General features: G+C 50.1%; 1 protein-coding gene across 1 annotated transcript in view; it reads right to left on the bottom strand.

The window, feature by feature from the left end:
• MIER2 (MIER family member 2) overlaps positions 1-15,402 on the bottom strand; it is a 35,628-nt gene extending 20,226 nt beyond the window's left edge. Inside the window, exons 1-3 of the mRNA XM_030798640.1 lie at positions 15,338-15,402; positions 6,068-6,158; positions 4,395-4,537 (exon numbers count right to left, since the gene is read on the bottom strand). Of these exons, the coding sequence (XP_030654500.1) occupies positions 4,395-4,537; positions 6,068-6,158; positions 15,338-15,346 (243 nt within the window). The 5' untranslated portion in view covers positions 15,347-15,402. The remainder of the gene's footprint in view (positions 1-4,394; positions 4,538-6,067; positions 6,159-15,337) is intronic.
• Between the last annotated feature and the right edge of the window lie 11,504 nt (positions 15,403-26,906).

Here is a 26,906-nt window from a genome sequence, read left to right as displayed (position 1 = left end):
TGCTCTCCAGTGCTGCTTTCAAATCCTTCTGTCCTCCCTTGTGTGAGCCTCTATTCCACGGAGGCTAGTCCTGCCTGCTCAGACTCCACCCTGACCCCTGTGGGTCACTTTTAGCTTCCAACTTCCGGAACACTCCCTCTCATGCTCTCAAGATGTCAGCACTGGCCTCCCCTCCACCCCAGCTCCTGCCCAGACTCATCCTGGGGGCTTCAAGTCCACATAGAAACCTCCCAGCCTAGTCCCAGCCCTTCCCCAGGTGGAACATCTACACTGAGTCCCCCTTTTGTTCTCTCACAGGACCCCGTGGACAGAACAGATTCTGTATGCCCATTACCTTCAGGATTATGCAGGCGGGAAGGTTGACACAGTGGTCCAGAGGCTCTTGGGTTGCCTGGACCTCTCCAGAGTAGCCCAAGGTGAAGCCCCTTTCCTAAGAGCACTTAGCCGTGATTTCCATTTTGGGCTTCATTGATGCTTGCACTGATGGTGCAGCATTGGCAGCCGGCAAGAGCCCAGTGCCTGTGGAAGCTGCAGCCAGTGCATCCCTGCCCACAAGTCACTGCTGTCACATTCCTCACAGACCAAAAGCAAACACCCCAGCTTCACTTCAGAAGATGCTGGACAGCCGGGCATGGTGGCTCACGCCTGTAATCCCAGCACTTTGGGAGGCTGAGGCAGGTGGATCACGAGATCAGGAGTTTGAGACCAGCCTAAGTAACATGGAGAAACCCCGTCTCTACTAAAATACAAAAATTAGCTGGGGATGGTGGTAGGTTCCTGTAATCCCAGGGAGAATCGCTTGAACCTAGGAGGCAGAGATTGCAGTGAGCCAAGATCGTGCTACTGCACTCCAGCCTGGGTGACGAGAGCAAGACTCCGTCTCAAAAAAAAAAAAAAAAAAAAAAAGGTTCTGGACAAAGTGAGCATTTTGTTAAGTCTCACCCTGCGCAGATGTTTCCATGTTCTGTGAGGGCATGGGAAGCATGCAGAATGCACCTGCTGCATACCAAAGTGAGGTGGTTCCTTCAAGGAACCACATGCATGGAACAAGTGGTGAGATGAAGAGGCTGTTCCTGGTCGTTTCACCTGAAAGAATGCTGGCCAACTATAGCCGCTCAGACAGGCACCTGGCAGGCGCTGCCTTGTATGCAAGCCAGGGGAGCTGTTACTTCAAACAGCTGACCATAACTGCTGCAATGGTAAAACTCAAGATTTTGAAAAACTTGGGTTTGACAACATGAACTTGCCAAATTTCTAATATTTAAAAAACTTATAGGCCGGGTGCGGTGGCTCACGCCTGTAATCCCAGCACTTTGGAAGGTCGAGGCGGGTGGATTACAAGGTCGGGAGATCGAGACCATCATGGCTAACACGATGAAACCCCATCTCTACTAAAAAAATACAAAAAATTAGCCAGGAGAAGTGGCAGGCACCTGTAGTCCCAGCTACTCGGGAGGCTGAGGCAGGAGAATGGCATGAACCTGGGAGGCAGAGCTTGCAGTGAGCCGAGATCGTGCCACTGCACTCCAGCCTGGGCAACAGCAAGACTCTGTCTCAAAAAAAAAAAAAAAACATATGGTAAGGCTGGTAGTGATATTAACTGTTACAGTCAACCCTAACCCCCAACATGACTATATTTGGAGATGGGGCCTTTACAGAGGTAATTAAGGTTCAAGGAGGCCATGAGGGTGGGGCCCTGATCCAACAAGATTAGTGTCCTTTTAAGAAAAACAACAGAAGGCTCCCTCTTGTTCTCCGTCCACCATGTGAGGACACAGCAAGCCAAGAAGAGAGGTGGCACCAGAACCCACTCTGCCGGACCTTGATCATGGACCTTTCTGCCTCTTGACCTGTGAGGTTCACTGATACGGTCTCAGATCCCACTCCACAACTACTCTCTACAAAACTATCACTTGATGGGTTTTGCTGTAGCATCAAAGAAGAATACCCACAATTATCTGAAAAGCTGTGAAATACTCCTACCTTTTTCAACAACAGATCTGGCTGAGGCTATATTTGTACTTCAACCATAAGAGCCTATCACAACAGATTAATGTCTCCCTTAAAAGACAGAAACTGGCCAGGTGTGGCTCATGCTTGTAATCCAAGCATTTTGGGAGGCCGAGGTGGCAGAATCACCTTGAGGTCAGGAGTTCGAGACCAGCCTGGCCAACATGGTAAAACCTCATCTCTACTAAAAATACAAGTTAGCCAGGCATGGTGGTGGGCGCCTGTAGTCCCAGCTACTCAGGAGGCTAAGGCAGAAGAATCACTTGAACCCGAGAGGTAGAGGTTGCAGTGAGCCCAGATTGCACCACTGCACTCCAGTCTGGGCAACACAGCGAGACTCTGTCTCCAGAAAAAAAAAAAAAAGAAACTGGGTCAGGTACAGTGGCTCACACCTATACTCCCAGCACTTTGGGAGGCCGAGGTAGAAAAATTGCTTGAGGCCAACAGTTTGAGACCAACCCTAGCAACATAGCAAGAACTCTACAAAAAAATAAAATAAAAAAGTTAGTGAGGCGTGGTGGTGTGAGACTATAGTTCCAGTTACTCAGGAGGCTGAGGCAGGAGGATCCCGTGAGCCCAGGAGTTTGAGGCTGCAGTAAACTATGATTGCACCACTGCACTCCAGCCTAGGCAAGAGTGAGATCCGGTCTCAAAAAAAATAAATAAATGTTTTAAAGACAGAACCTTAGCCAGGCACGGTGGCTCACGCCTGTAATCCAGCACTTTGGGAGGCCGAGGTGGGCGGATCACAAGGTCAAGAGTTTGAGACCAGCTTGGCCAACATGATGAAACCCCATCTCTGCTAAAAATACAAAAATTTGCTGGGCGTGATGGCACGCATCTGTGGTCCCAGCTACTCGGGAGGCTGAGGCAGGAGAATTGCTTGAGCCCAGGAGGCGGAGGATGCAATGAGCCGAAATCGCACCACTGCACTCCAGCCTGGGAAACAGAGAAAGACTCCATCTCAAAAAAATAAAAAGACAGAAGCTGGATTTTCATATTTGCTTCTACATTCAAAGAGACATGGAAAACTAAAAATTCATTCTTCTAATTTTTTTTCTTTTGGAACAGTTTTCATTTTCATAAAAATATTTATATTAACATGTAACTGATTTATTCAGCCTCCTGGGTAGCTGGGACTACAGACGTGCACCACCACGCCTGGCTAATTTTGTATTCTTTTTTTTTTTGAGACGGAGTCTCGCTGTGTCAGTCAGGCTGGACTGCAGTGGCGCGATCTCACCTCATTTTAAAATGAGTTACCAAATAAGTATTTTTACATGTCAATTTTTTTTTTTTTTTTGAGACACAATCTTGCTCTGTCCCCCAGGCTGGAGTGCGATGGCCCGATCTCGGCTCACTGCAACCTCCGCCTCCTGGGTTCAAGCGATTCTCCTGCCTCAGTCCTTTGAGTGCTGGGATTACAGGCGCCTGCCACCACGCCCGGCTAATTTTTGTATTTTTAGTAGAGACGGGGTTTCAACATGTTGGCCAGCCTGATCTAGAACTCCTGACCTCAGGTGATCTGCCTACCTTGGCCTCCCAAAGTGCTGGGATTACAGGCGTGAGCCACTGCATCCGGCCAATTTAAATGTCAGTTTTAACTTTTCATGTAATAAAAAAGCAATAGATAAAGCACATTAACAAAGCTCCTTGAAACTCTCGATAATTTTTTTTTTTTTTTTTTTTTTGAGACAGAGTCTCGCTGTGTCACCCAGGCTGGACTGCAGTGGCAGGATCTCAGCTCACTGCAAGCTCCACCTCCTGGGTTCACGTCATTCTCCCGCCTCAGCCTCCCGGGTAGCTGGGACTATAGGCGCCCGCCACCACGCCCGGCTAATTTTGTTTTTGTATTTTTAGTAGAGACAGGGTTTCACCATGTTAGCCAGGATGGTCTCGATCTCCTGACCTCGTGATCCGCCCACCTCGGCCTCCCAAAGTGCTGGGATTACAGGTGTGAGGCACCGCGCCAGGCAATTTTGTATTCTCAGTAGAGATGGGGTTTCACCACGTTGGCCAGGCTGGTCTCGAACTCCTGATCTCAGGTGATCCGCCCGCCTCAGCCTCCCAAAGTGCTAGGATTACAAGCGTGAGCCACTGCGCCTAGCCCGAAACTCTCAATAATTTTTAAGAGTACAAAGCAGGTCCTGAGACCAGAAGATTTCAGAACAGCTGGCTTAATCCTTGACCACCGTGCTGCTCAGAGAGCCCCATGAAAGACCTGGTCTCCACTGAATTTCAGCTCCTAGGACAGCATCTGGCACTTTGCAAAAAGATGTGCAATTCAGCACTTACCAATGTGGAATCTGAGCTGCACAAAAATCATGAGGCTTACCCCGGAGGGCTCCACTCAACACAGGGGCAGGATCACCTTGGCCAAGTACCTGGGAGATGAAGTCCTTCTCCAGCTCCTCCTTGGGCTTGTCTGGGCACCTCGAGGCCTCCTCGCACTCCCCCCGAACACTGTAGTTCTGTGACAGGATCTCTGCGAGGTTGAACTGATGGTCTCCAGAGCCCATGGACACCACTGCGGAGAAGACAGCAGGCCAGGTGAGCACCTTGCCTCGCCTGTCCCAACCATCCTGCCGAGACTACTGACGCCTGGAGAAGCCCTAGGGATGAGGCCCTCTGCATGCTGCCAGGATCAGCCTCATGAGGGAACCCAACAGGACACCCCACGACTAATGCACACAGAAGCACAGCTGGTGAGCTGCACATACAAATTCCAAGGATTTTTTTTGGGGGGGGTGTGTCTCTTTCTGAGAGACTGCTTGTCTTCCTGAACACAGAGAAGCCTGCGAGGATTTGGGGAGCAAGTGGACTAGAAAGAGACCAACACCCATCTCGTTAGGGTGGAAGGAGAAGCAGGACTCAGTGGAGCTGGGTTCACACTGGGCTCCATGACTCTCGAAACGGGGGTGACGCTGAACCCTCACCTGCACAGGTCAGTACAGCATCAAGGAGCATGCAGGGACCACACCAGTGGGGGCTCGACAACGCCAGTCCGTTAAGCTCCGCCTGCAGCGCCACATAAAGAAGCCACGCAATGTACGTGGCCCTGCAGTTGGCGGCTGTCATCAGATCCAGGGTTTCCCCAAAAGAACTGGGATGTGTCACCATTCCTTTCATGTTTACTCTCCAGTTGGTCAAGTTTTTAAACAAACAAAGGACATAGCTAGGGCTCAATCAATCCAGACAGCAGTGTAGCCCAAGGCTGGGGGCCTGAGGGCCTGGGAGTCCGGGGCAGGAGGCCTCTAGGGCAGCCACACAGCCTGTATGGCTGGGCACACAGGTGTGCACCACACACAGCCGATGCACAGAACATGCAGCTGCAGGGCACAGAGGACCCCGGGCGGCAGGCACCTCATTAGAGTGAGGGAATGACCTGGAGCTGCCTGGGTGCGCCCGGACCCTCAGTGACCACCGTATCCTCGGAGGAGCCACGTGAGGGAAAACAGGGATGGCACTGCCTTCTCTGGGGACTAGTTTGATACCGGAAAGAGATGCAGCCCCACACCTGGCCCGCAGAAGGAGCCCAGCCAGGGGAAGAAAGAACAGTCATAGAGACCCTTGCCCTACAGCGTCAGCTCCTCCCACGGGCCCAACACAGGTGGCTGGCAGGCGGGCATGGGACCTTGATGCCCACCGGGCAAGCAGCAGCGCAGGGAGGTGCAGGGAACCCGGGGTGCTGCCTGTCTCGCCACCCTCCACCTTCTCAGCCCCAGCTCCCTCAGCAAGCCACCCCTTCCCAACATCCTGGCAAGATGAGGCAGCCCTCAGCTCGGTGCAAGCATGTGCCCAGGTCCTCTGCTGGGGGTGCTGGGCTCTGAGGATGGTCTTGGGTCACCTGGGCTCCCTGCCCCTGCTAAAGAACAGGAAGATGGAGTCCTGACCACTCTGCCCCACAGCTCCATCTGAACGGGTGGGAGCTGGGACACCCTGGACTCTGGAAGCCAGTGTGCCAGTCCACAGCTCAGCCAGGCCCAGCAGGCGTTCTGTCTCTCACAGCTACAAAGGCCTTGGCGGACCTGAGCAGGGGGAGGAGGGAGGAAGGTACCTGCTGTTGTCTGCAAGCCCGGCTCCCCGGGGCACAGGCTGTGCTCGAGGCAGGAGGCCACGCGAGGACTCTGCCTCCCCAGCGAGGAGGCCTGCGAAGGAAGAGAGGCAGGGTTAGCTCGGCCGGCCCAAAACCTTCTTCTGGACATCACAGTGTGGCAGCCAAGAGCAAGCCCTGGTCAGAGCCCAGTTCCCGGTGACCGGGGACGGGGCTTTGTCTCTGCCTCTGCGGGCTGGGGGGCACTAGAAGCAGCACACGCGTGTGGACGCCACTCGCCCCGCCTCCCATCAAGGACCGCTCACGGGGTGGAGGCGTTCTCGCCCAGGGCAGGACATGCATCATGTGACACTGAAAACTGCCCACACACAGGCCTACAATCCTGACCCACACTGCAACCTGGATGAAGCTCAAGAATGGCATGCGCTGGGAGGAAAGCCAGACACCAACGGCCACAGCGTAGGGTCCACTGATACCAAACGTCCAGAACAGGCCAGTCACAGACAGAATGGGGGCTCGTCCAGAACAGGCCAATCCCCAGACAGAATGGGGGCTCATGGGGGCCAGGAGCCTGGGAGAGAGACAGTGGGAGAGTGACTGCTAACGGGGATAGGGCTTCTTTCGGGAATGACAGAATGTTTTAGAATCAGATAGAGGTGATGGTTGCATGGCCATGAATACACTAAAAATCAATGAATTATAAACTTTAAAATGGGCATATTTTATGGTTTGTCAATTACCTCAATTTTTTTTATAAAAAGGCAAACAATTGGGAGGCCGAGGTGGGCGGATCACAAGGTCAGGAGATCGAGACCATGGTGAAACCCCATCTCTACTAAAAATACAAAAAATTAGCCGGGCATGGTGGCGGGCACCTGTAGTCTCAGCTACTCGGAGAGGCTGAGGCAGGAGAATGGCGTGAACCCGGGAGGCGGAGCTTGCATTGAGCCGAGATAGCGCCACTGCACTCCAGCCTGGGTGACAGAGTGAGACTCCGTCTCAAAAAAAAAAAAAAAAAAAAAGGCAAACAAAACCATTATAAGTTACCGTTATCACAATGTTCAATATCTCTCTCTTTTTTTTTTCCAGACAGAGCCTTGCTCTGTTGCCCAGGCTGGAGTGCAGTGGCGCAATCTTGGCTCACTGCAACCTCTGCTGCCCAGGTTCAAGTGATTCTCCTGCCTTAGCCTCCCGAGTAGCTAGGACTACAGGTGCCCGCCACCACGCCCAGCTAATTTCTGTATTTTTACTAGAGATGGGGTTTCACCATGTTGCCCAGGCTGGTGTCGAACTCCTGACCTCAAGTGATCCACCCACCTCGGCCTCCCAAAGTGCTGGGATTACGGGTGTGAGCCACCACAAGAAGCCACGATATCTCTCATGTACATAAACACAAAAACCTCAACAAAATACTAGCAAACTGAATCCAGCAACATATAAAGATGATTATAAGCCATGACCAAGTAAGATTTACCGCAGGGATGCAAGGTCTATTTAACATCCAAAAGTCAATTAATATAATACATCACATCACTAAAATAAACAACACAACACAAGATCATCTCAACATACCCAATCCAACAAAATCCAACATACTTTCATAATGAAAAATACCCAACAAACTCAGAACAGAAGGGAGCTTCCTTCTCAAGCTGACAACATCTCGGAAAAACCCATACTTCTCATTGCCCTCAGTGGGGAAAGGCTGCTTCCTCCTTCACACCATGAGCACAGCAACGTGTACTCTCGCCTCTCATGCTAAATGGATGGTGTAGTCAGCGTAAAAGCATCAAATAAAAAGAATCAAGATCGGTAAGGAAGCCGGGCACGGTGGCTCACGCCTGTAATCCCAGCACTTTGGGAGGCCCAGGCGGGCGGATCACTTGAGGTCAGGAGTTCAAGACCAGCCTGGCCAACATGGTGAAACCCTGTCTCTACCAAAAATACAAAAAAATTAGCCAGGCATTGTGGCATGTGCCTGTAATCCCAGCTACTCAGGAGGCTGAAGCAGGAGAATTGCTTGAACCAGGGTGGCGGAGGTTGCAGCAAGCTGAGATCGTGCCACTGCACTGCAGCCTGGGCAACAGAGCAAGACTCCATCTCACCAAAAAAAAAAAAAAAAAAAAAAAAAAAAAGGCTGAGCGAGGTGGCTCATGCCTGTAATCCCAGCACTTTGGGAGGCCAAGGTGGGCAGATCACGAGGTCAACAGATGGAGATCATCCTGGCCAACAAGGTGAAACCCTGTCTCTACTAAAAATGTAAAAATTAGCCGGGTGTGGTGGCAGGCACCTGTTGTCCCAGTTACTCGGGAGGCTGAGGCAGGAGGATCGCTTGAACCCAGGAGGCAGAGATTGCAGTGAGCTGAGATCGTGCCACCGGCCTGGCGATACAGCAAGACTCCATCTCAAAAAAAAAAAAAAAAAAAAAAACGAAAAAGATTGGTAAGGAAGAAGTAAAACTATCTCTGTGCTGGTGCCGGTGACATGATCTAAAAAACTATTCAAACTAAAGTGAGTTCAGCAAGGTTGCAGTACACAAAATCAATACATAAAAATCAATTTTATTTCTATGTAAAAGCAACAAATACAAAAAGAACAATTCCATTTACAATAGCATCCAGGGAAGTGTGAAATGTGTACAGTACTCTGAGTGAACAAAGCAGTGTTGGAAGGAAGATCCAAGGGAATGAAAAGGCATCCCACGTTCATGGCTGAGAAGACAACATTAAGACGGCAACACCCTCCACTGATTGACAGATTCAACACCGTCTCTATCTGAACCCCAGTTGGCTTCTTTGTAGAAACCCACAAGCCAATTTCAAAAAGCATATGGAAGCTCAAGGTACCCAAAACAGCCCAAACAATCTTGAAACAATACTTCCTAATTTCAAAATTCACCACAGAGCCACAGCAATCAAAACAGTGTGGTACTGCCATAAGGACAGCACAAAGATCAATGAACTAGAACTGAGAATCCAGAAATACACTCACACATTCACAGTCAATTGGATTTCAACAAAGGTATCAAAACAGTTCCATGGGGGAATGAACAGTCTTTAACAAATAGTAGTGGGACAGTTGAATATCCATGTGCAAAAGAATGAGGTTGGACCTCTGTCTCACACCATATGCAAAAATTACTTCAAAAGGGATCAAAGGCCTTAAATATAAGAGCTAAAACCATACAACTTTTCAGAGAAAATATATGGATAAATATTTGTAATCTTTTGATTGAGTCTAAAAATGTGGCGGAAAAAAAGTTTGTGACCTTGGATTTGGCAATGGTTTCTTAGATAAGACACCAAAATCACAAGTGACAAAAAAAAAAAAAAAAAAAACCCAAATGGATAAACAACTTCACCAAAATTAAAACCTTTTGTGCTTCAAAGGATGCTACAAAGAAAGTGAAAGGACAACTGAGAGAATAGGAGAAAATATCTGAAAAATCATCTATCTGATAAGGAACTTGTTCTCAGTATAAAGAACTTTTAAAACTCAATAAGGAAGAGATAATCCCATTGAAAAATGGGCAAAGGATCTGAACAGACATTTCTCCAAAGAGGACAGACAAATGGCCAATAAGCACAGGAAAAGATGCTCCATGTAATATCAGGGAAAAGCAAGCAAAGTCCACACTACGATACCACTTCCTAATCAGAGAATAAAAACTGTGTTCAAAAAGACAGATAGTAATAAGTGTTGGCAAGAACGTGGACAAACTGGAACTCTCCTGTGCCCCGCTGGTGGGAATGTTAAAATAGTGCAGCCACTTTGGAAAACAGTCCAGCAGTTCCTCCAAAAGTTAAATAGTATTTAACCATGTGACCCAGGTCAGGGTCCTAATATCCATCAGCTGACAAAAACAAAACAAAGGACTGGCAATCGGGCAAAGGACGGACGCACTGACACGCTACCACATGGACGTACCCCGAAAGACTCATGCTCCTGAAAACAACCAGACACGAAAGGCCACGCATCGTATGACTCATTTAATCTCAAATGTCTAGAGCAGGCAAATCCGTAGAGACAGAAAATGGATTCCTAGTGGAAAGGGGCTGGGGGTTGATCTGGGGTTTGGGGAGTGACCACCAAGGTGTGTGGGGTTCCTTTTGGGGTGATGAAAATGTCCTAAAATTGACTGTGATGGTGACTGCACAACTCGGTGAATATACTAACAGCCACTGAACTGGACACATTAAAATGGTGAACTGCATGGTAAATGAATTATACCTCAGTAAAGCTGTTGCCAAAAAGAGTAGATTAAAGTATTTAATGAAGTTTAAAAACTTGTGTAGTAAGAATTTCAATACTTCTTCACAGGTCCTCAAGAAAAAACCTCAGGCCGGGCGTGGTGGCTCACACCTGTAATCCCAGCACTTTGGGAGGCCGAGGCAGGCGGATCATGAGGTCAGGAGATTGAGACCACGATGAAACCCCGTCTCTACTAAAAAAAAAAAAAAAAAAATACAAAAAATTAGCTGGGTGTGGTAGCGGGCGCCTGTAGTCCCAGCTACTCGGAGAGGCTAAGGCAGGAGAATGGCGTGAACCCGGGAGGCGGAGCTTGCAGTGAGCCGAGATTGCACCACTGCACTCCAGCCTGGGCGACAGAGCGAGACTCCGTCTCAAAAAAAAAAAAAAAAAAAACCTCACAGGTGGTATAATCATTCCCCTCATAAGAAAAACAAGGAAACAAGCTCAAAGAGACAGTCGGTTACCCAAACTCACACAGCAGGTTAAGTGGTGCACTTACAAAGTGGAGCTCAGGCCAGCGGCTTGCAAACCCTTTCTGGCCCGTCACACTACTGGGGAGCACAACAGCTAGTACAGTTGCCTTTGAACAACACGGGGTTACGGGTGCCAACCCTCCACACAGGTGAAAACCCATGCATGACTTCTGACTCCCCGAAACTTGACTAATAGCCTCCTGTTGGCCAGGAGCATTACTGATAACAACAACAGTTGATAAACACATTTTATATATTGTATTATGTACTGTATTCTCACATAAAAAGTAAATTACAGAAAAAGTTATTAAGAAAACTGTAAGAAAGAGAAAGTGTATTTACTATTCATTAAGTGGAAGTGGATCACCCTAAAGGTCTTCGTCCTCATCATCTTCACGTTGAGTAGGCTGAGGAGGAAGAGGAGGAGTTGGTCTTGCTGTCTCGGGGTGGCAGAGATGGAAGGAAATCCATGTATAAGTGACCCATGCAGTTTAAACCCGTGAGGTTCAAGGGCCGACTGTACAGCAACGTACAGCAAAGCCATGGAAGGGAGCTGGGGCAGCCACTGGCCCTGGAGTGACTCCAGCAACAAGGCTGCCAAGGACCAAGGAGCACCTCAAGCTCTAAGTGGAGAGTGACATGACCCATCCAGCTGTAGAAAGTTTAGCTCCGTGGTGGCAGAGGACAAACAGAAGACAGACGGGAGAGCCAGCAGGGCCCCCAGTGGGACTGGAAGCAAAAGCGGCACAGAGTGCATGGCACCTGCAGGGGCATCTCACGCCTCCCACCCTGGGTTTGGCCCGGGTCCGACAGAGATGGCCTCAGGTCTTTCCAGGACACAGCAGGTGGCCACCAGCCCACAACCACTCTGCACAGCCACACGCGGTGTGAAGCCACAGGGACAGCACCCTAAGTGACCTCTGAAATCACCCTCGGCCCCTCTAGGACCCTCTGGCTTGTGGGGGAGGACAGGCTCTCTGGGCAACGGTTCCTGCCTCAGTCAGGGGCTGGCTTTCTACTCCCGCAACCAGGAGCCGGACTAACAAGGGGAGGGCAGGCGACCACATCGAGTGAGGCCCCAGTCTGGACGGCGAGTGGACAACAGCCCCGCAGGCTCGAGATCCACATCGAGTAACAGGGAGTAACATACGGCCCCAGGAGAGGCGGTCTGCAGGGTCTGAGGAGCATCTGGCCCTTATGTGACTTGCCATTTAACAGGAGAGCTAAGGCAGAGGGGGGCAAAGAGGGAAGCGGCTGGGAACGGCAGAAAGGGCCACCAACAGGGAGGCCCTGAGCAGCCTGGGATCCCCAAGCTCATTTCCAGGCGACTCTGAGTTCCTGGAACTTACCACGGAATACAGACTTCACGGATCTTCTTCCTCCTGCTGCCCCTGCCTGGTGTCCAGTGCAAGTCTACTCTCAAAGCAGGTTCCCAGGGACTCTGCTTCACTCACTGAGAACACTGCATGTTTCCCTCTGAGTTCACTCCCAGGAAAGACAAAGTCCTCTGTTTTGTCAAAGTGGACGCAGGAAAAAGAGGGGGAGCAGGCCAAGGGTATTCCAGGCAACAAAAAAAGCGAAGGAAGCGCAAACAGCGTTCTAGAAACAAGGTCCAGAGGACAACAGGCCACAGACCCAGGCATCCACCAGGGTCTTCAGGCAGCAGAAGCGGCAGCCAGCTACTCAGCATAAAGACTGCACCAGAGGCCTGAGTGCAGAGCACAGACCAGCCCTTCTCCCAGGGCAGCCCCCAATGGTGTAGAGTGCACCAGAAAGCACAAGGGGCCACCCTTCAAAGCTTAACCCAAAATGACAGGGTGGCAGGTTCCATTCGCCAAGACGGCTGCACCTACCTCTCCCATGCCCCAAGCCCTCTCCCCAGTGTCACTGGAACAACCTCCTCCCACCCACACCAACTCAAGTGCCAGGAGCTTGTTGGACCGCCCAGCACCCCACTCCTCTGTCTGACCAATGTTCCCCGGGCGCCCACTCTGGGCTCAGCAAGGCAGTGGCGTGGTGGTTAACCCGAGAAACAAGTTCCACCTGCCTCCACCCACATGGAGCTGCTAGTTTTGGAGACAGATAACAAACAAGTGGACATGTATGGTACCGAGAGGAGAAAACAGGGCGCATGGGCTCTGCAACTGCGGGTCAGGGAAGGCCTGGGGGGCCTGAGTCGAGGTGGAATCACTCGTTGGCAGCCCCTAAAGGGGTAGAGTGCACCAGCAAACAGGAGCCCAGGGCCCTAGAGTAGGCAGCAGATCCGTGGGGACCACCTCACAGGGCTGCGGGACTCAGCAAGGAGGAGCATTTTACCCCAGGGACCATGAAAAGCCATGGAGGGTTTTAGGCAGGAGGAAAAGATGGTGCTCTTAGGTTTTTAAAAGATTAATCTAGTATCCTTGAGAAAAGTATGAAGCATTCCCGTCTGCCACTGTGGTGCTCATAATTAATCTGGGATACTGATACACAATAAAGTAGCTAGTACTGATCACGTGCTATAAAGTGACAAATTGCCACTTTTACGGGTTAAAAACAGCGCAATATCGTCAACTTCACAAGATTCAACTTCCATGTACAAGCCATTGTGGCAGGACCTCATCAGACCTCCTAGCTCTGAAGGTTGACCATTAAGCTTCCCATTCCAGAGAGGAGGAAAGGGGCAGCCTGCACAAGACCACACAGGACAAGTCCGGTGGTCAGAGAGCCCGCCATGGCCCCTCACGCTCAGCACCGCATACTTGTAGGTCCTAACCCACCCACGTCTCTCTCTGACCAGACTCTGCATCCCTATAGCACAGGCCCTGTCTGCTCCATTCACTCCCAGATCCTCAGGCCGAGGACAGAGCGGGACCTCCTTAGAAAATCAAATCAAATTCACTCAACAGGGCACCACCCCAAACTGTAAAACAGGGTTACCAGGAGCAGCCGGACCACGAGCTGCTGTGTACATTAAGGAGCTCAGCCTAGGGCAGGGCAGAACAGCCACATGGCAGCTCTGGGGGAGGCTGGCTTGGGAGTCTGACTTGTGCCATCCCAGACACAGAGCTACCTGTCAGGCCATGTGTGTTGCCCAGATGCCAGGAGCACAACTCATTCGACCACGACGTCGCTGCAGGGCCACTGGGAGACGCGGCTTCTGCCTCCGACCCTGGAGGCCAGTCACCATCCGCATGGGGACTCAGTCTCCCTAAACGTCTCAAGAAGAACTAACTCTCGATGAAGGAACTGGCTGGTGAGGTCTGGCCTAGCAGCGAGACACCTACACCGTCTTTGGCATAAACACAAGGCCTGTTACTGCCCCTGAGGTCGTCACCAGGGGGAGAGAATGGCCAGTCCTGCCTTCCACAACGCCCACTCGTGTGGTGCCAAGACATAAACACGCACCGTGGCACCACGGCCAGGCCGCAGTTCGAATCCCGGCTTCCCACGAGGCGGCTGTGCCTGGCTGGGTGGGCACCTTTTCCTATGGGCTCTATCCCAGAGATAGGATCAGCTCTTGGGTCTGCCCGCCTGTCGTAACTTCTGCGCACAGAAGTCATGCACTGAGTCCCACTGCCTGCGCACCTCGCAGCCGCCGCACCTTCACCTACATTATCTCTTTCCATCTTCACCAAGGCCCTCTAAGGTGAAAGCAAGTCCACACAGGCTCATCCACCACTCCAAAATCAAAAAAAGCTCCAAAAACGAAAGTTTCTTCCTTCCTGGTTTGACCTGACACGAAGCTATCTGTTGTCTTATCCTAGACAGTCCTAGATGGGTTTGATCAAACATCACAGTCCAAAATCCCACAGATCCTCAAATCGGAAAAATTCTGGATTCCAAAATATAGCTGGCCCCAAAGATTTCAGATAAAGGGTCCCGGGCTCGTTTCCTGGACGAGGGAGGCGGCTCCAGAAGTAACTTCGTGCCCGGGAGAGGCTGGTCCAACTCTTCTGAGATCAGCCCCGACGCTCTCTAGGCCCCAGCAGACCCACCCACCCTGCGCCCAGTTTGCGCCAGGCGGGTCCGCGTCAGGAGTTCAAATCCCGCCCGGGGTCTGACCCAGCCCCGCCGGGGGGCTCGCGGGCGGCGGAGGCGCGGTGGGTCCACCGGGATCCCGACGGCGAGCGCGGGGCGCCTGGCGGCCCCAGCTCTCCGCAAAGTTGGCAAAGGCGCGGGAGGGGAGGCCTGCGTGCCGCGGGGCCGGGGCCGGGAACCGGAGCCGGACCCTGGAACGCGGCCGCGCGCCCACCGGACCCCCGACACCAGCCCCGCCCCGCGTCCCTCCCCTCCCCCACCCCGGCCCCCGCCCGCCCCGCGCCGCCGCGCATGCGCACTGAAGCCCGCGATGTGGCAGCCGGGGGAGTTGGGGGGGGGCCGGGCCGGGGGCGGCCGCCGACGGAGCCCCGCGCCCCTCCGGCCCCGGACGGGCCAGGCGCCCCGGCCGACATCAGAGCTCTAGAGCGGGGCTCTCCGTCCCTGGGGCCCACGGCGAGGCCGAGCTACGGTGGCGGGGGGCGCGGACGCGCGGGGGCGGGGGGCCGGCTCCCCCGGCCCGCTCACTCACCTCCGCCATGGCCGTGTGTGCGCGGGAGGCGGTGGCCGCGCCGGGATCCCCGGATGAGGGGCCGCGCACTCATTGGCTGTGGATCCTGGAGGGCGGGGCAGGGGCGGAGCCTGGAGGGGGTGGAGAGCGAGCCGGGCGCGTAGTAGGTGCGCGGGCGCGGGCGCGTAGCCGAGCGTGGCCGGCGGCTTCTGGCGAGCTTGCGGTATCTTCCCGGCCGTCTCTGCTGGACCCTGCCTGACTTTGGCCTTGGCCTTGGCGGAGGAGACTGCATTCCATAAAAATACGAATTCCTGATCATCACACCTGCGTGGGGACCACGTGGTCCCGTGTGACCTCTCCAATCTCTCGGCTGCTCGCTGTTAACACCCCACGTTGCACACTAGGAAACTGAGGCCCAGGGCGACGGGCCACCCAGAGTGTCAGTGATAGAGCCAGAATTGGTGTCCGGGCGGCGTGGTTCTGGAACTTTCTGCACTTTGGCACCCGTGATGAGCAAACTAGCGCGCGGAAGAACCAATTGGGGAGCTTGCGAACGCGCACCAGTCGGAGAGGTTTTAGAAACGGCGGCCCCGCGCCGGAGAGCCCAAGGCGGGAGGCAGGGAGGTGGGCTTGACCCCAGGGCCATTTGGCTCTGCAGTCCGTCGTTGTTTCGCAGATTGAACATTTGTGGAACACGTGCACGTTCTGATCCTGTGCTAGGCTCCGGGGGAGGGTTTGAAGAAGACAGCCCTAACGCCTGTCTTCAGGGCGTTTAGAGTGGAGGATGGGAAGGCAAGGACTCGCCACACTTTAAATTTGAGACGGATAAGTGCGTGAATCTTCGGGGCGCACGATGCAGAGAGAGGATAGGAAGCAGGGGTGGGGCGTGAAGAGGCACGGGCCAGGTGGGAGCTGTGGGGCCTGGACCAGAGTGCAGAGAGACTTGGGAAGGTGGACACCACAAGACTCGCTGATGGAGGGAAGCTGGAGAGAGTGAAGGATGGCCTCCAGATGTGTGGCTTGCGCAAATGAGTGGAGACCAGGAAGAAGGGAATTGGAGACCAGGAAGAAGGGAATTGGGGACCGGGAAGAAAGGAATGAGCCTCATTCCTGTTTCCCAGTGATCAGCCAATGAATAGTGAGAACTTGACATGCACCAGCCTTGATTCCTGATGCAAAAGCATTACTCAGTTCTCTGAGAATTCACCAACCAAGAGATAGAAGAACCACTCTGGAGGGGTCTACCCTCACTCCTTTTCTGGTTTACATCATTGAGATTGAGGGTTCTGGCCCTCGTGTTGAAGAGTCCTCACTGATTTGTTCAACAGTTGGTTCCTTCCTTTATTATTCATTTATTATTGTTCATTCAGTCATTCAGTGAACTAAACACATATCTCATGCAGTCTTCAACTGGGTGCTGGGTAGCCAGAGGTCCTGTGAAGCAGGGAGAAGCATAAACAGATAAGAGAGTGAGGTGCTGTGCTGTAACCGGTGGAGGGGCCCGAAGACAAGGGCTTGAGTCCGCCTGGCACAACCAGGGAAGACTCTTACGAGAGGGCTTGGCAAGAATCATCACGTAGATGTCAAATGAGGACTTCGGTGAAGAGAAGGGTATTGTGGCCTGGTACGGTGACTCACACCTGTAATTCTAACACTTGCGGAGGTGGAGACAGGAGAATCACTTGAGGTCAGGAGTTTGAGACCAGCCTGGGCAACATGGTGAAACCCTGTCTCTACTAAAAATACAAAAATTATCCGGGCGTGGTGGCGAGTGCCCATAATCCCAGCTATTCTGTGGAGCCTAAAGCAAGAGAATCACTTGAACCTGGGAAGGCAGAGGTTGCAGTGAGCTAAGATCACTGCCCTCCCGCCTGGGAAACAGTGTGAGACACTGTCTCAAAAAAAGAAAAAAAAAAAAAACTTTAAACATTAGAGAGCATGACGATAATGTGCCTGTAGTCCCAGCTACTCCGGAGGCCGAGGTGGGAGGATCTCTTGAGCCCAGGAGGTCGAGGCTGTGGTGAGCAGTGATTGTGCCACTGCACCCCAGCCTGGGCGACAGAGTGAGACCTGTCTCAAAAAAAAAAAAAAAAAGTGAAGGATATTTTAAGATCTGAAAGTCTGTCTCCATAGACTGTTAGTCTCAGTGGAGAAATGAGGCCACTTGTTGGGCGGGTGATAAAACTCAGCATCCCTGGTAAAGGGCAGGTGCACACCATGTGCACCAGAGCAGGACATGGCATCACTGAATGCAGTCAGGAATGCACAACCCATATCTACATATGAGGAAATTTCAGACAAACCCAAATAAGGAATATTCTGTTAAACAAAAGAGGGACTGTATTCTTCAGAAATGTTAATGCCACAGTGGGGTGTGGTGGCGGGTGCCTGTAATCCCAGCTGCTCAGGAGGCTGAGACAGGAGAATCACTTGAACCCGGGAGGCGGAGGTTGCAGTGAGCTGTGATCGCGCCACTACACTCCAGCCTGGGCGACAGAGTAAAACTCCATCTCAAAACAAAACAGGCTGGGCGCGGTGGCTCACACCTGTAATCCCAGCACTTTGGGAGGCCGAAGCAGGCAGATCACGAGGTCAGGAGTTGAAGACCAGCCTGGCTAGCATGGTGAAACCTGATCTCTACTAAAATAATACAAAAAATTAGCCGGGCGTGGTGGTGCACACCTGTAGTCCCAACTACTCGGGAGGCTGAGGCAAGAGAATTGCTTGAACCCGGGAGGCGGAGGTTGCAGTGAGCCAAGATGGCGCCATCGCATTCCAGCCTGGGCGATAGAGCAAGACTCCGTCTCAAAAAAAAAAAACCACAACGACAACAACAAAAAAAAGTTAATGCCAGAAAAGATAAACCTGTGTAAATTTTTTTTTTTTTTTTTTTGATACGGAGTCTCACTCTGTCGCCCAGGCTGGAGTGCAGCGGCACCATCTTGGCTCACTGCAAGCTCCACCTCCCGGGTTCACGCCATCCTCCTGGCTCAGCCTCCGGAGTAGCTGGGACTGCAGGCATGTGCCGCACCCGGCTAATTTTTGTATTTTTAGTAGAGACGGGGTTTCACCATGTTGGCCAGGATGGTCTCGATCTGTTGACCTCGTGATCCGCCCACCTCACCCTCCCAAAGTGCTGGGATTACAGGCGTGAGCCACCGCACCCGGCCGGTATGGAGGCTTTCTACTATACTCATTCTTGCAATTATTCCATGAGCATAAAATGAAGTAAAACTCAGAAAATAAAGAGCAGTGAATCTTGAACAGAGAGCTTAAGGGGAGAGGCTGGAGAGGGTGCCCCTGGCCGTGGCACAGTGGTTTGAGCGGACACCTCACGTTGGAGGAGATATGCCCGCACGTGCCTCCGCTACAGGCTCCCTGTTTCTTCTCTGCCTGGTTTTCATGGTCACCGGGCAGCTCTCAAGTTTGACAGAGGCATGGTGTCCCGGCATGAGGATCCAGGTCACCACATCTCTTGGAGCAGATGGAGACTGCGTGGTGGAGCCGGGGGTGATGAATCCATTGCAGCCTCGAGGCGGGGAGGCAGGGGGCGCTGTAGTTCACCCAAGCAATGTCCTACTTGCAAATTTTCGCTAGAAAAAGAGGCCTCACAGGATACCGGAGGAGCTGTGAGTAGTGCATGTGGCGGCCTGTAGTGGATGCTGGGTGCGTCATCAAACCCTCCCCTACACAAGCACTAACGTCCCCCTCTGCTCGGGGTCAGTTATCCCTCTGAGGGGCGGCCCACATCAGCGACTGGTTGGTACAGATCTATAAAGACCCAGGCACCTGAGACCAACTGGGGTCAACCATGAGGCTGCAGAGCTCCTGTAGGGCTGGAGGAGGCTTGGTTATCTCAGCTCGCTCCTCCCTCCCTCCAGCCCTGCCTCCTTCACTCTCTGACAGGTGTTGACCCCAAGGGTAACCCCCACAATATTTCTGCACATCATCTCTGTCTCGAAGTCTATTTCCTGGAGACCTAACCTGTGCCACAAAACATGAGTCACGTTTTGACAGGTTTAAAAAAACAAACAAGGCCGGGCGCGGTGGCTCACGCCTGTAATCCCAGCACTTTGGGCGGCCGAGGCGGGTGGATCACGAGGTCAAGAGATCGAGACCAGCCTGGCCAACCCGGTGAAACCCCGTCTCTACTAAAAATACAAAAATTAGCCGGGCGTGGTAGCGGACGCCTGTAGTTCCAGCTACTCAGGAGGCTGAGGCCAGAGAATGGCGTGAACCTGGGAGGCGGAGGTTGCAGTGAGCCGAGATCACGCCATTGCACTCCAGTCTGGGCGACAAAGCGAGACTCCGTCTCAAAAAAAAAAAAAACCATCTTAGTCTATTCATGCTGCTGTAATAAAGCACCACGGATGAGGTAGTTTATATATATGTTTTAAAAACACGTTTATTTATCACAGTTCTGGAGGCTGGAAAGCCTCGATCAAGGCACCAGCAGTTTTGGTGTCTGGTGGGAGCCTGGTCTCTGCTCCCAAGATGGTGCCTTGGTACAGCATCCTCCAAAGGGAGGAACACTGAACCCTCACATGGCAGAGGGGACGGGCAGAGAGTGCTCCCCTTGACCTCGAGCCCTTTTTTTTTTTTTTTTGAGACGGAGTTTTGCCTTTGTCACCCAGGCTGTGCAATGGCGTCATCTTGGCTCACTGCAACCTCCACCTCCCGGGTTCAAGCAATTCTCTTGTCTCACTCTCCCAAGTAGCTGGGGTTACAGACATGCACCACGACGCCAAGCTAGTTTTTATATTTTTAGTGGAGATGGGGTTTCACCATTTTAGCTAGGCTGATCTCGAACTCCCGACCTCAGGTGATCTGCCCCCCACCCCCGGCCTCCCAAGGTGCTGGGATTACAGGTGTGAGCCACCGTGCCCGGCCGACCTTCAGCCCTTTTATAAGGGTGCTAATCAACTCCTGAGGGCAGAGCCCTGATGTCTGAATCACCTGCCAAAGGTCCCACCTTTTAATACAGTTGCATTGGGGATTAAGTTTCAACGTGAATTTTGGAGGGACACGGTCATTCAAACCATAGCAAGAAGCAATACAAATTGAAAGTGTAACGTAATGAGAGAGAAGATGGCCATAAAAGAAAATGAATAGAAAAAAAAAAATAGGGCCGGGTATGGTGGCTCATACCTGTAATCCCAGCACTTTGGGAGACTGAGGCGGGAGGATCGCTTGAGCCTAGGAGTTCAAGACCAGCCTGGGCAACATAATGAGACCCCATCTCTGCCGAAAAACAACACCACCAACAAGAATAACAAATATACACACACACACACAGACACATATATACACACACACACATATTCACACACACAAATATATATACATACACAAATATAGACATACACCCACACAAATATGTACACAATATATGCACACAAATATATACACACACAAATATATATACACACATATATACACACACAAATATGTATACACACATATATATACACACACAAATATACACAAACACAAATATATATATACACACACATATATACCCACAAATATATATACACACACATATATATACACACAAATATATATACACACACATATATACACACACAAATATATATACACACAAATATATATACACACACATATATACACACACAAATACATATACACACAAATATATATACACACACAAATACATATACACACACATATATACACACAAATATATATACACACACAAATGTGTATATACACACACATATATACACACATGTATATATATATTAAAAAAGAAAAAGAAGAAATTTAAAACAAAAGAAAACAAAACAAAATAGAAAGTGTAACAAATATGATGAAAAACAAAGATGAAGCATTTATCCTATCAAGAGACTTAAATAGGCTAAACTCAGAAAGGATCACAGGACAAATCCCAACCTTATGAGCAAACGTAGGAGTAAACCTAAGACACAGTGAGTCACACGGCGTTCCCGTCCACAAGGCACGGGTGCCTCACCACCAGCATGCTGGTGGGTGATCTGGCTCCCAAATCCAACTTTAGAATCTACTTTCTCAAACTCCTTTTGCAGGTCAGATTCTCTAGGAAGTGAATGCTGAGGTAGAGATTTGTATTGCAGGAAATTCTGACAGGAGGGCCCTCGGGATTGGCACCTGTGGGGAGGTGAAGGCAGCAGGGCAGAGAGAGAAGGATCTGCAGCACAGTTACCACGGAGGCTTCGGCTGTGGAGCTGGGCTGGCCCCTCAGAGCTGTCTCCTACAGGGGCACGGGACAAAGGCTTCGTACCTATGCATTGACCAGTCACTGGGGAGGGAGAGAAGGTGACCATGGGGACCGGTTGTCTTCAGGCAAGGACAATTCCCAGAGGCTGGAGGACGAGTGCTGAGTTCTAGGGGGGATCTTCTGGCTGGTGTGCCACAGCTCCACTACATCTTGTTCTGAGAATTTAAATGGCTTGTATTTTTATTCTAGTGATCACCTTTATAATTACAATTTCATATAATCTACTTAATTTCATTCCTTCAGACCAACACTGTCTAACAGGAATGTGATGCAATTTAAAGTTTTCTAGTACCCACATGAAAAATGTAAAAAGACACAAGTAAAATTAATTGTAATATGTTATTTAATACAAATATCTGTAAAATATTATCTTTCCCATGTGTAATCAATATAAAATTATTGAGATATTTACGCTCTGTTTTCCATACTGTTTTCAATCTCTGGTGTGTGTTTTACACTTCTAGGACGCACAATTCAAATTAGCCACATTTTACTTGCCCGAGAACCACATGTGGCTACAAGACTGCACAGCGCAGCTTTAGATGCTGACACTGTTTCTAGCTATTGACTCTAGTGTTTAAAAAAATGATATTACAATACTTCTGCTTTGCCCTATTCCCCCTCTCCTAAATTACAGAATCCTAGTTAATTACATTGATTTTCTTCCTGTTTAACATTATGCTCTTACATATACTTACATTTCTATTAATGGAATAATCCCTTTAAAATAATTTTTTGATAGGGAATGTGTATAACTGTACCACTTCCTATTATCTCTGCTCCCCTCACTTTTTGTTAACCATACCCTTTCTAGTTTCAAGATTTATAACGTCTACATTTGTAGCCACTCTTCTTAGATTTTATTTAATGCCAGTCCTCAAGGTGGATGGACTCAGCTCTCAGCATCAGTTCTCTTGCTGTGGCTTCTCCATTTTCTCTCAGTTGGCTGAAAGTCATTCTTAAATAGTTTCTTCAGAAAGTTCCTTCAATTCTTGCATGCTGTAAGACATTTGTCTGATGTCTTTATTTTATTTTATTTTATTTTATTTTATTTTGAGACAGAGTCTCACTCTGTCACCCAGGCTGGAGTGCAGTGGCACAATCTTGGTTCACTGCAACCTCTGCCTCCTGGGTTCAAGCAATTCTCCTGCCTCAGCCTCCCGAGTAGCTGGGATTACAGGCACCCACCACCACGCCCAGCTAATTTTTGTATTTTTAGTAGAAACGGGGTTTCACCATGTTGGCCAAGCTGGTCTCAAACTCCTGACCTCAGGTGATCCACCCACCTCAGCCTCCCAAAGTGCTGGGATTACAGGCATGAGCTGCTACACCTGGCTGATGTCTTTATTTTTTAATGACAGTTTGGCTGGGTATAAAATTATTTCTCCAGACCATCTTACTTCAAAATTAAGTCCTCCAGAACTTTGTAGACGTTTTTCTATTGACTTCTAGCAATAAATATTGTTGAAATAAAGTCTGGAGTGAGGCTTTTCCCTTTTAAGTCACTTGGTCTTATTATGTTGATGCACTCAGGTGTAAGCCATTTAGTATCATTTTTCTTGGGACATGGTGAGTTATTCCAATGTATAGATGAAAATCTTGTATTTCTGGGAAGTTTTCTTAAATCATAAATTTAAATATTTGCTGCGTTCCATTATTTTGTATCTCTTCTTTGAGAATATAATTTTTATATATGTAGTATAGCCTTTTTCTAGCTTCCAAATCTATTATCTTCTCTCTGACCCTTCATGATGATCTGTTATTTTCATATATTGTGTTAGCTTTTGTCAATCCTGTTTTCCATGTCCTTTTACTATTATATCTTCTGCAACGTCTGGTCTCCTTAAGGCAATTTAGACTTCATTTTAACTAATTTGGACTTTCATTTTTTCTTCCATTTCTTTCCTAAATTCTGCAACCTCATGTTAATCTCCTTCTGTTTCCTTTCCGTATCTTCTATGAACTGAATTCCTGCTTTGTGATAATTTACTTAAATATTTGGTGGTTTGTTTTTTGTTTGTTTGTTTGTTTTTGAGAGAGGGTTTCACTCTGTCGCCCAGGCTGGAGTGCAATGGTGCAATCTTGGCTCACTGCAACCTCCACCTCTCAGGTTCAAGTGATTCTTCTGCCTCAGCCTCCCAAGTAGCTGGGATTACAGGCACCCGCCAACTCTCCAGGCTAATTTCTATATTTTTAGTAGAGATGGGGTTTCACCATGTTGGCCAGGCTGGTCTTGAATTCCTAACTTCAAGTGATCTGCCTGCCTCGGCCTCCCAAAGTGCTGGGATTACAGGCATGAGCTACCGCACCTGGCCTGTATTTGGTGATTTTTAAACAACTTATTTTCTCTGTGACATCTTTATTTCAATCCTATCCTTTTCTTTTTCTTTCTTTCTTTTTTTGAGAGATGGAGTTTTACTCTTGTTGCCCAGGTTGAAGTGCAATGATGTGATCTCGGCTCACCACAACCTCTGCCTCCCAGGTTCAAGCAATTCTCCTTCCTTAGCCTCCCAAGTAGCTGGGATCACAGGCATGCACTACCACGCCTGGCTATTTTTTGTATTTTTGTAGAGACGGGGGTTTCTCCATGTTGGTCAGGCTGATCTTGAACTCCCTACCTCAGGTGATCCACCCGCCCTGGCCTCCCAAAGTGCTGAGATTACAAGCATGAGCCACCGCGCCCAGCCTTAATCTCATCCTTTACTTTCTCATCTTTGAATAAGGGTGATCTCCCTAAACCAGACTTTATTAGGAGGTTATATGATGATCAAGCCAGGACTCTGCTCCTGTTAGTAGGAATCCTTCTGTGACACAGTATGTGTGACAGTGAGTTATTTTAGCCTTTGTTGTTCTCTGACTCAGCAAGGCTGGCACAGCAGGGTTGTTTAGAAGGCAACCCCACGCCAGCACCCAGTTTACGGGAAGATTCCTTCCTCCTGCAAATATGATTTCCCATGGCAGTTACTCATTCAGCCTGCATTCCCTTCTTCCTGAAGTTTCATGCCAAACCGAATCTACAGAAACTCCTACTGCCAGCCTGTTCCTAATATTATTATTATTATTTTGAGACAGAATTTCACTCTTATTGGGCAATAAGATCTCAGCTCACCACGACCTCTGCCTCCCAGGTTTCAAGCAATTCTCCTGCCTCACCCTCCCGAGTAGCTGGGATCACAGGCATGAGCCACCACGCCCGGCTAATTTTGTATTTTTAGTAGAGATGAGGTTTCTCCATGTTGCCCAGGCTGGTCTTGAACTCCTGGCCTCAGGTGATCCACCCACCTAATCCTCCCAACGTGCTGGGATTACAGGCGCGAGCCACTACACCTAGCCCTTTAATTTAATTTGATTTATTTTTAATTTTAATTTTTATTTATTTATTTTTGAGACAGAATCCCACTCCATCACCCAGGTTGGAGTGCAGGGGTGCTATCTCAGCTCACTGCAACTTCTGCCTCCCGGGCTCAAGCGATTCTCCTGCCTCAGCCTCCCGCGTAGTTGGAGTTATAGGCACGCGCCACCACGCTCAGCTAATTCGTTTTGTATTTTTAGTAGAGACGGAGTTTCACCGTGTTGCCCAGGCTGTTCTTGAACTCCTAACCTCAAGTAATCTGCCCGCCTCAGCCTCCCAAAGTGCTGGGATTACAGGTATGAGCCACCACGCTCGGCCCGGCAATGATGAGTTTTAAAGAATATACAGGTTATTTTGTTTTTATTTTTATTTTTTTATTTTTTTTTGAGACGGAGTCTCACTCTGTCGCCAGGCTGGAGTGCAGTGGCGCGATCTCCGCTCACCGCAAGCTCCGCCTCCCGGGTTCAAGTGATCCTCCTGCCTCAGCCTCCCGAGTAGCTGAGACTACAGGCATCTGCCACCACGCCTGGTGAATTTTTTGTATTTTTAGCAGAGACGGGGTTTCACCATGTTGGCCAGGCTGGTCTTGAACTCCTGACCTCATGATCCACCCACCTTGGCCTCCCGAAGTGCTGGGATTACAGGCGTGAGCCACCGCGCCCGGCCGGTTTTGGTGGGCATCACCTGTCCTTGGCTCTAATGGAGAGAATGTTGCAGAAATCGTGTAGGTGCAGGTTTCGGTGCAGGCACAGGTTTAGGTGCAGGCACAGGTGTAGGTGTAGGCACAGGTGTAGGCATAGAACAGTGTAGGTGCAGGCACAGGTTTAGGTGTAGCACAGTTGTACATATAGGCAGAGGTGTAGGTGCAGGCACAGATGCAGGTACAGATGTCGGTGCAGATGTAGGTGTATATTTTCTCTTGGAAATAGCAAAGCACCGGCCAGGCATGGTGGCTCGCGCCTGTAATCCTAGCACTTTGAGAGGCCGAGGTGGCCAGATCACCTGAGGTCAGGAGTTCGAGACCAGCCTGGCCAACATGGTGAAACCCCGTCTCTACTAAAAATACAAAAATTAGCCAGACATGGTGGTGCATGCCTCTAATCCCAGCTACCCTGGAGGCTGAGGCAGGAGAATCACTGGAACCTGGGAGTCGGAGGCTGCAGTGAGCTGAGACCACACCACTGCACTCCAGCCTGGGTAACAAAGCGAGACTCTGTCTCAAAAAAAAAAAAAAAAAAAAAATCAAAGCACCTTGAAACTCTACAGTTTCAATCCCAGAATTCATTACCCACTCTCATATTTAGAAGAAAGCTCCTCTCCCAATGTTCCCTATCTTGGTAAATGGTGATACCACCCCATGAGAAACAGGGTACTCTCTGCTTCTTTCACAGACGCCACAGTCTGATTATTTATTTTTTTATTTTGAGACAGAGTCTCGCTCTGTCACCCAGGCTGGAGTGCAGTGGTGTGATCTTGGCTCACTGCAACCTCCGCCTCCCGGGTTCAAGTGATTCTCCTGCCTCAGCCTCCCAAGTAGCTGGGACTACAGGTGTCCACTACCACGCCTGGCTAATTTTTACATTTTTAGTAGAGATGGGATTTCGCCATGTTGGCCAGGCTGGTCTGGTGCTTCTGACCTCTGGCGACCCCCCAGCCTTGGCCTCCCAAAATGCTGAGATTAAGGCGTGAGCCACCGCGGCCAGCCCTGGTCATTTTATTTCACCCAGTTCTGACATTGTACTTCCTAAAACTCTCTCCCATCCAGCCATGTCACCCACTTCCAGGCTACAGAGAAATTGAGAGTGCCAAGGAAGCCGCCACTGTCTGTGGTTGGCAGAATAGCACCTCGAGGACATTCCCAGCCCCGTCCCCAGGCCTGTGAATGGGTCACCTTAAATGATCAAGGACGTTCCCAGCCCAGTCCCCAGGCCTGTGAGTGGGTCACCTTAAATGACAAGAGA

This window comes from Nomascus leucogenys, chromosome 18 (genome assembly GCF_006542625.1).
Source record: "Nomascus leucogenys isolate Asia chromosome 18, Asia_NLE_v1, whole genome shotgun sequence".
Taxonomy (NCBI): domain Eukaryota; kingdom Metazoa; phylum Chordata; class Mammalia; order Primates; family Hylobatidae; genus Nomascus; species Nomascus leucogenys.
This window is presented reverse-complemented; position numbering and strand designations above follow the sequence as displayed.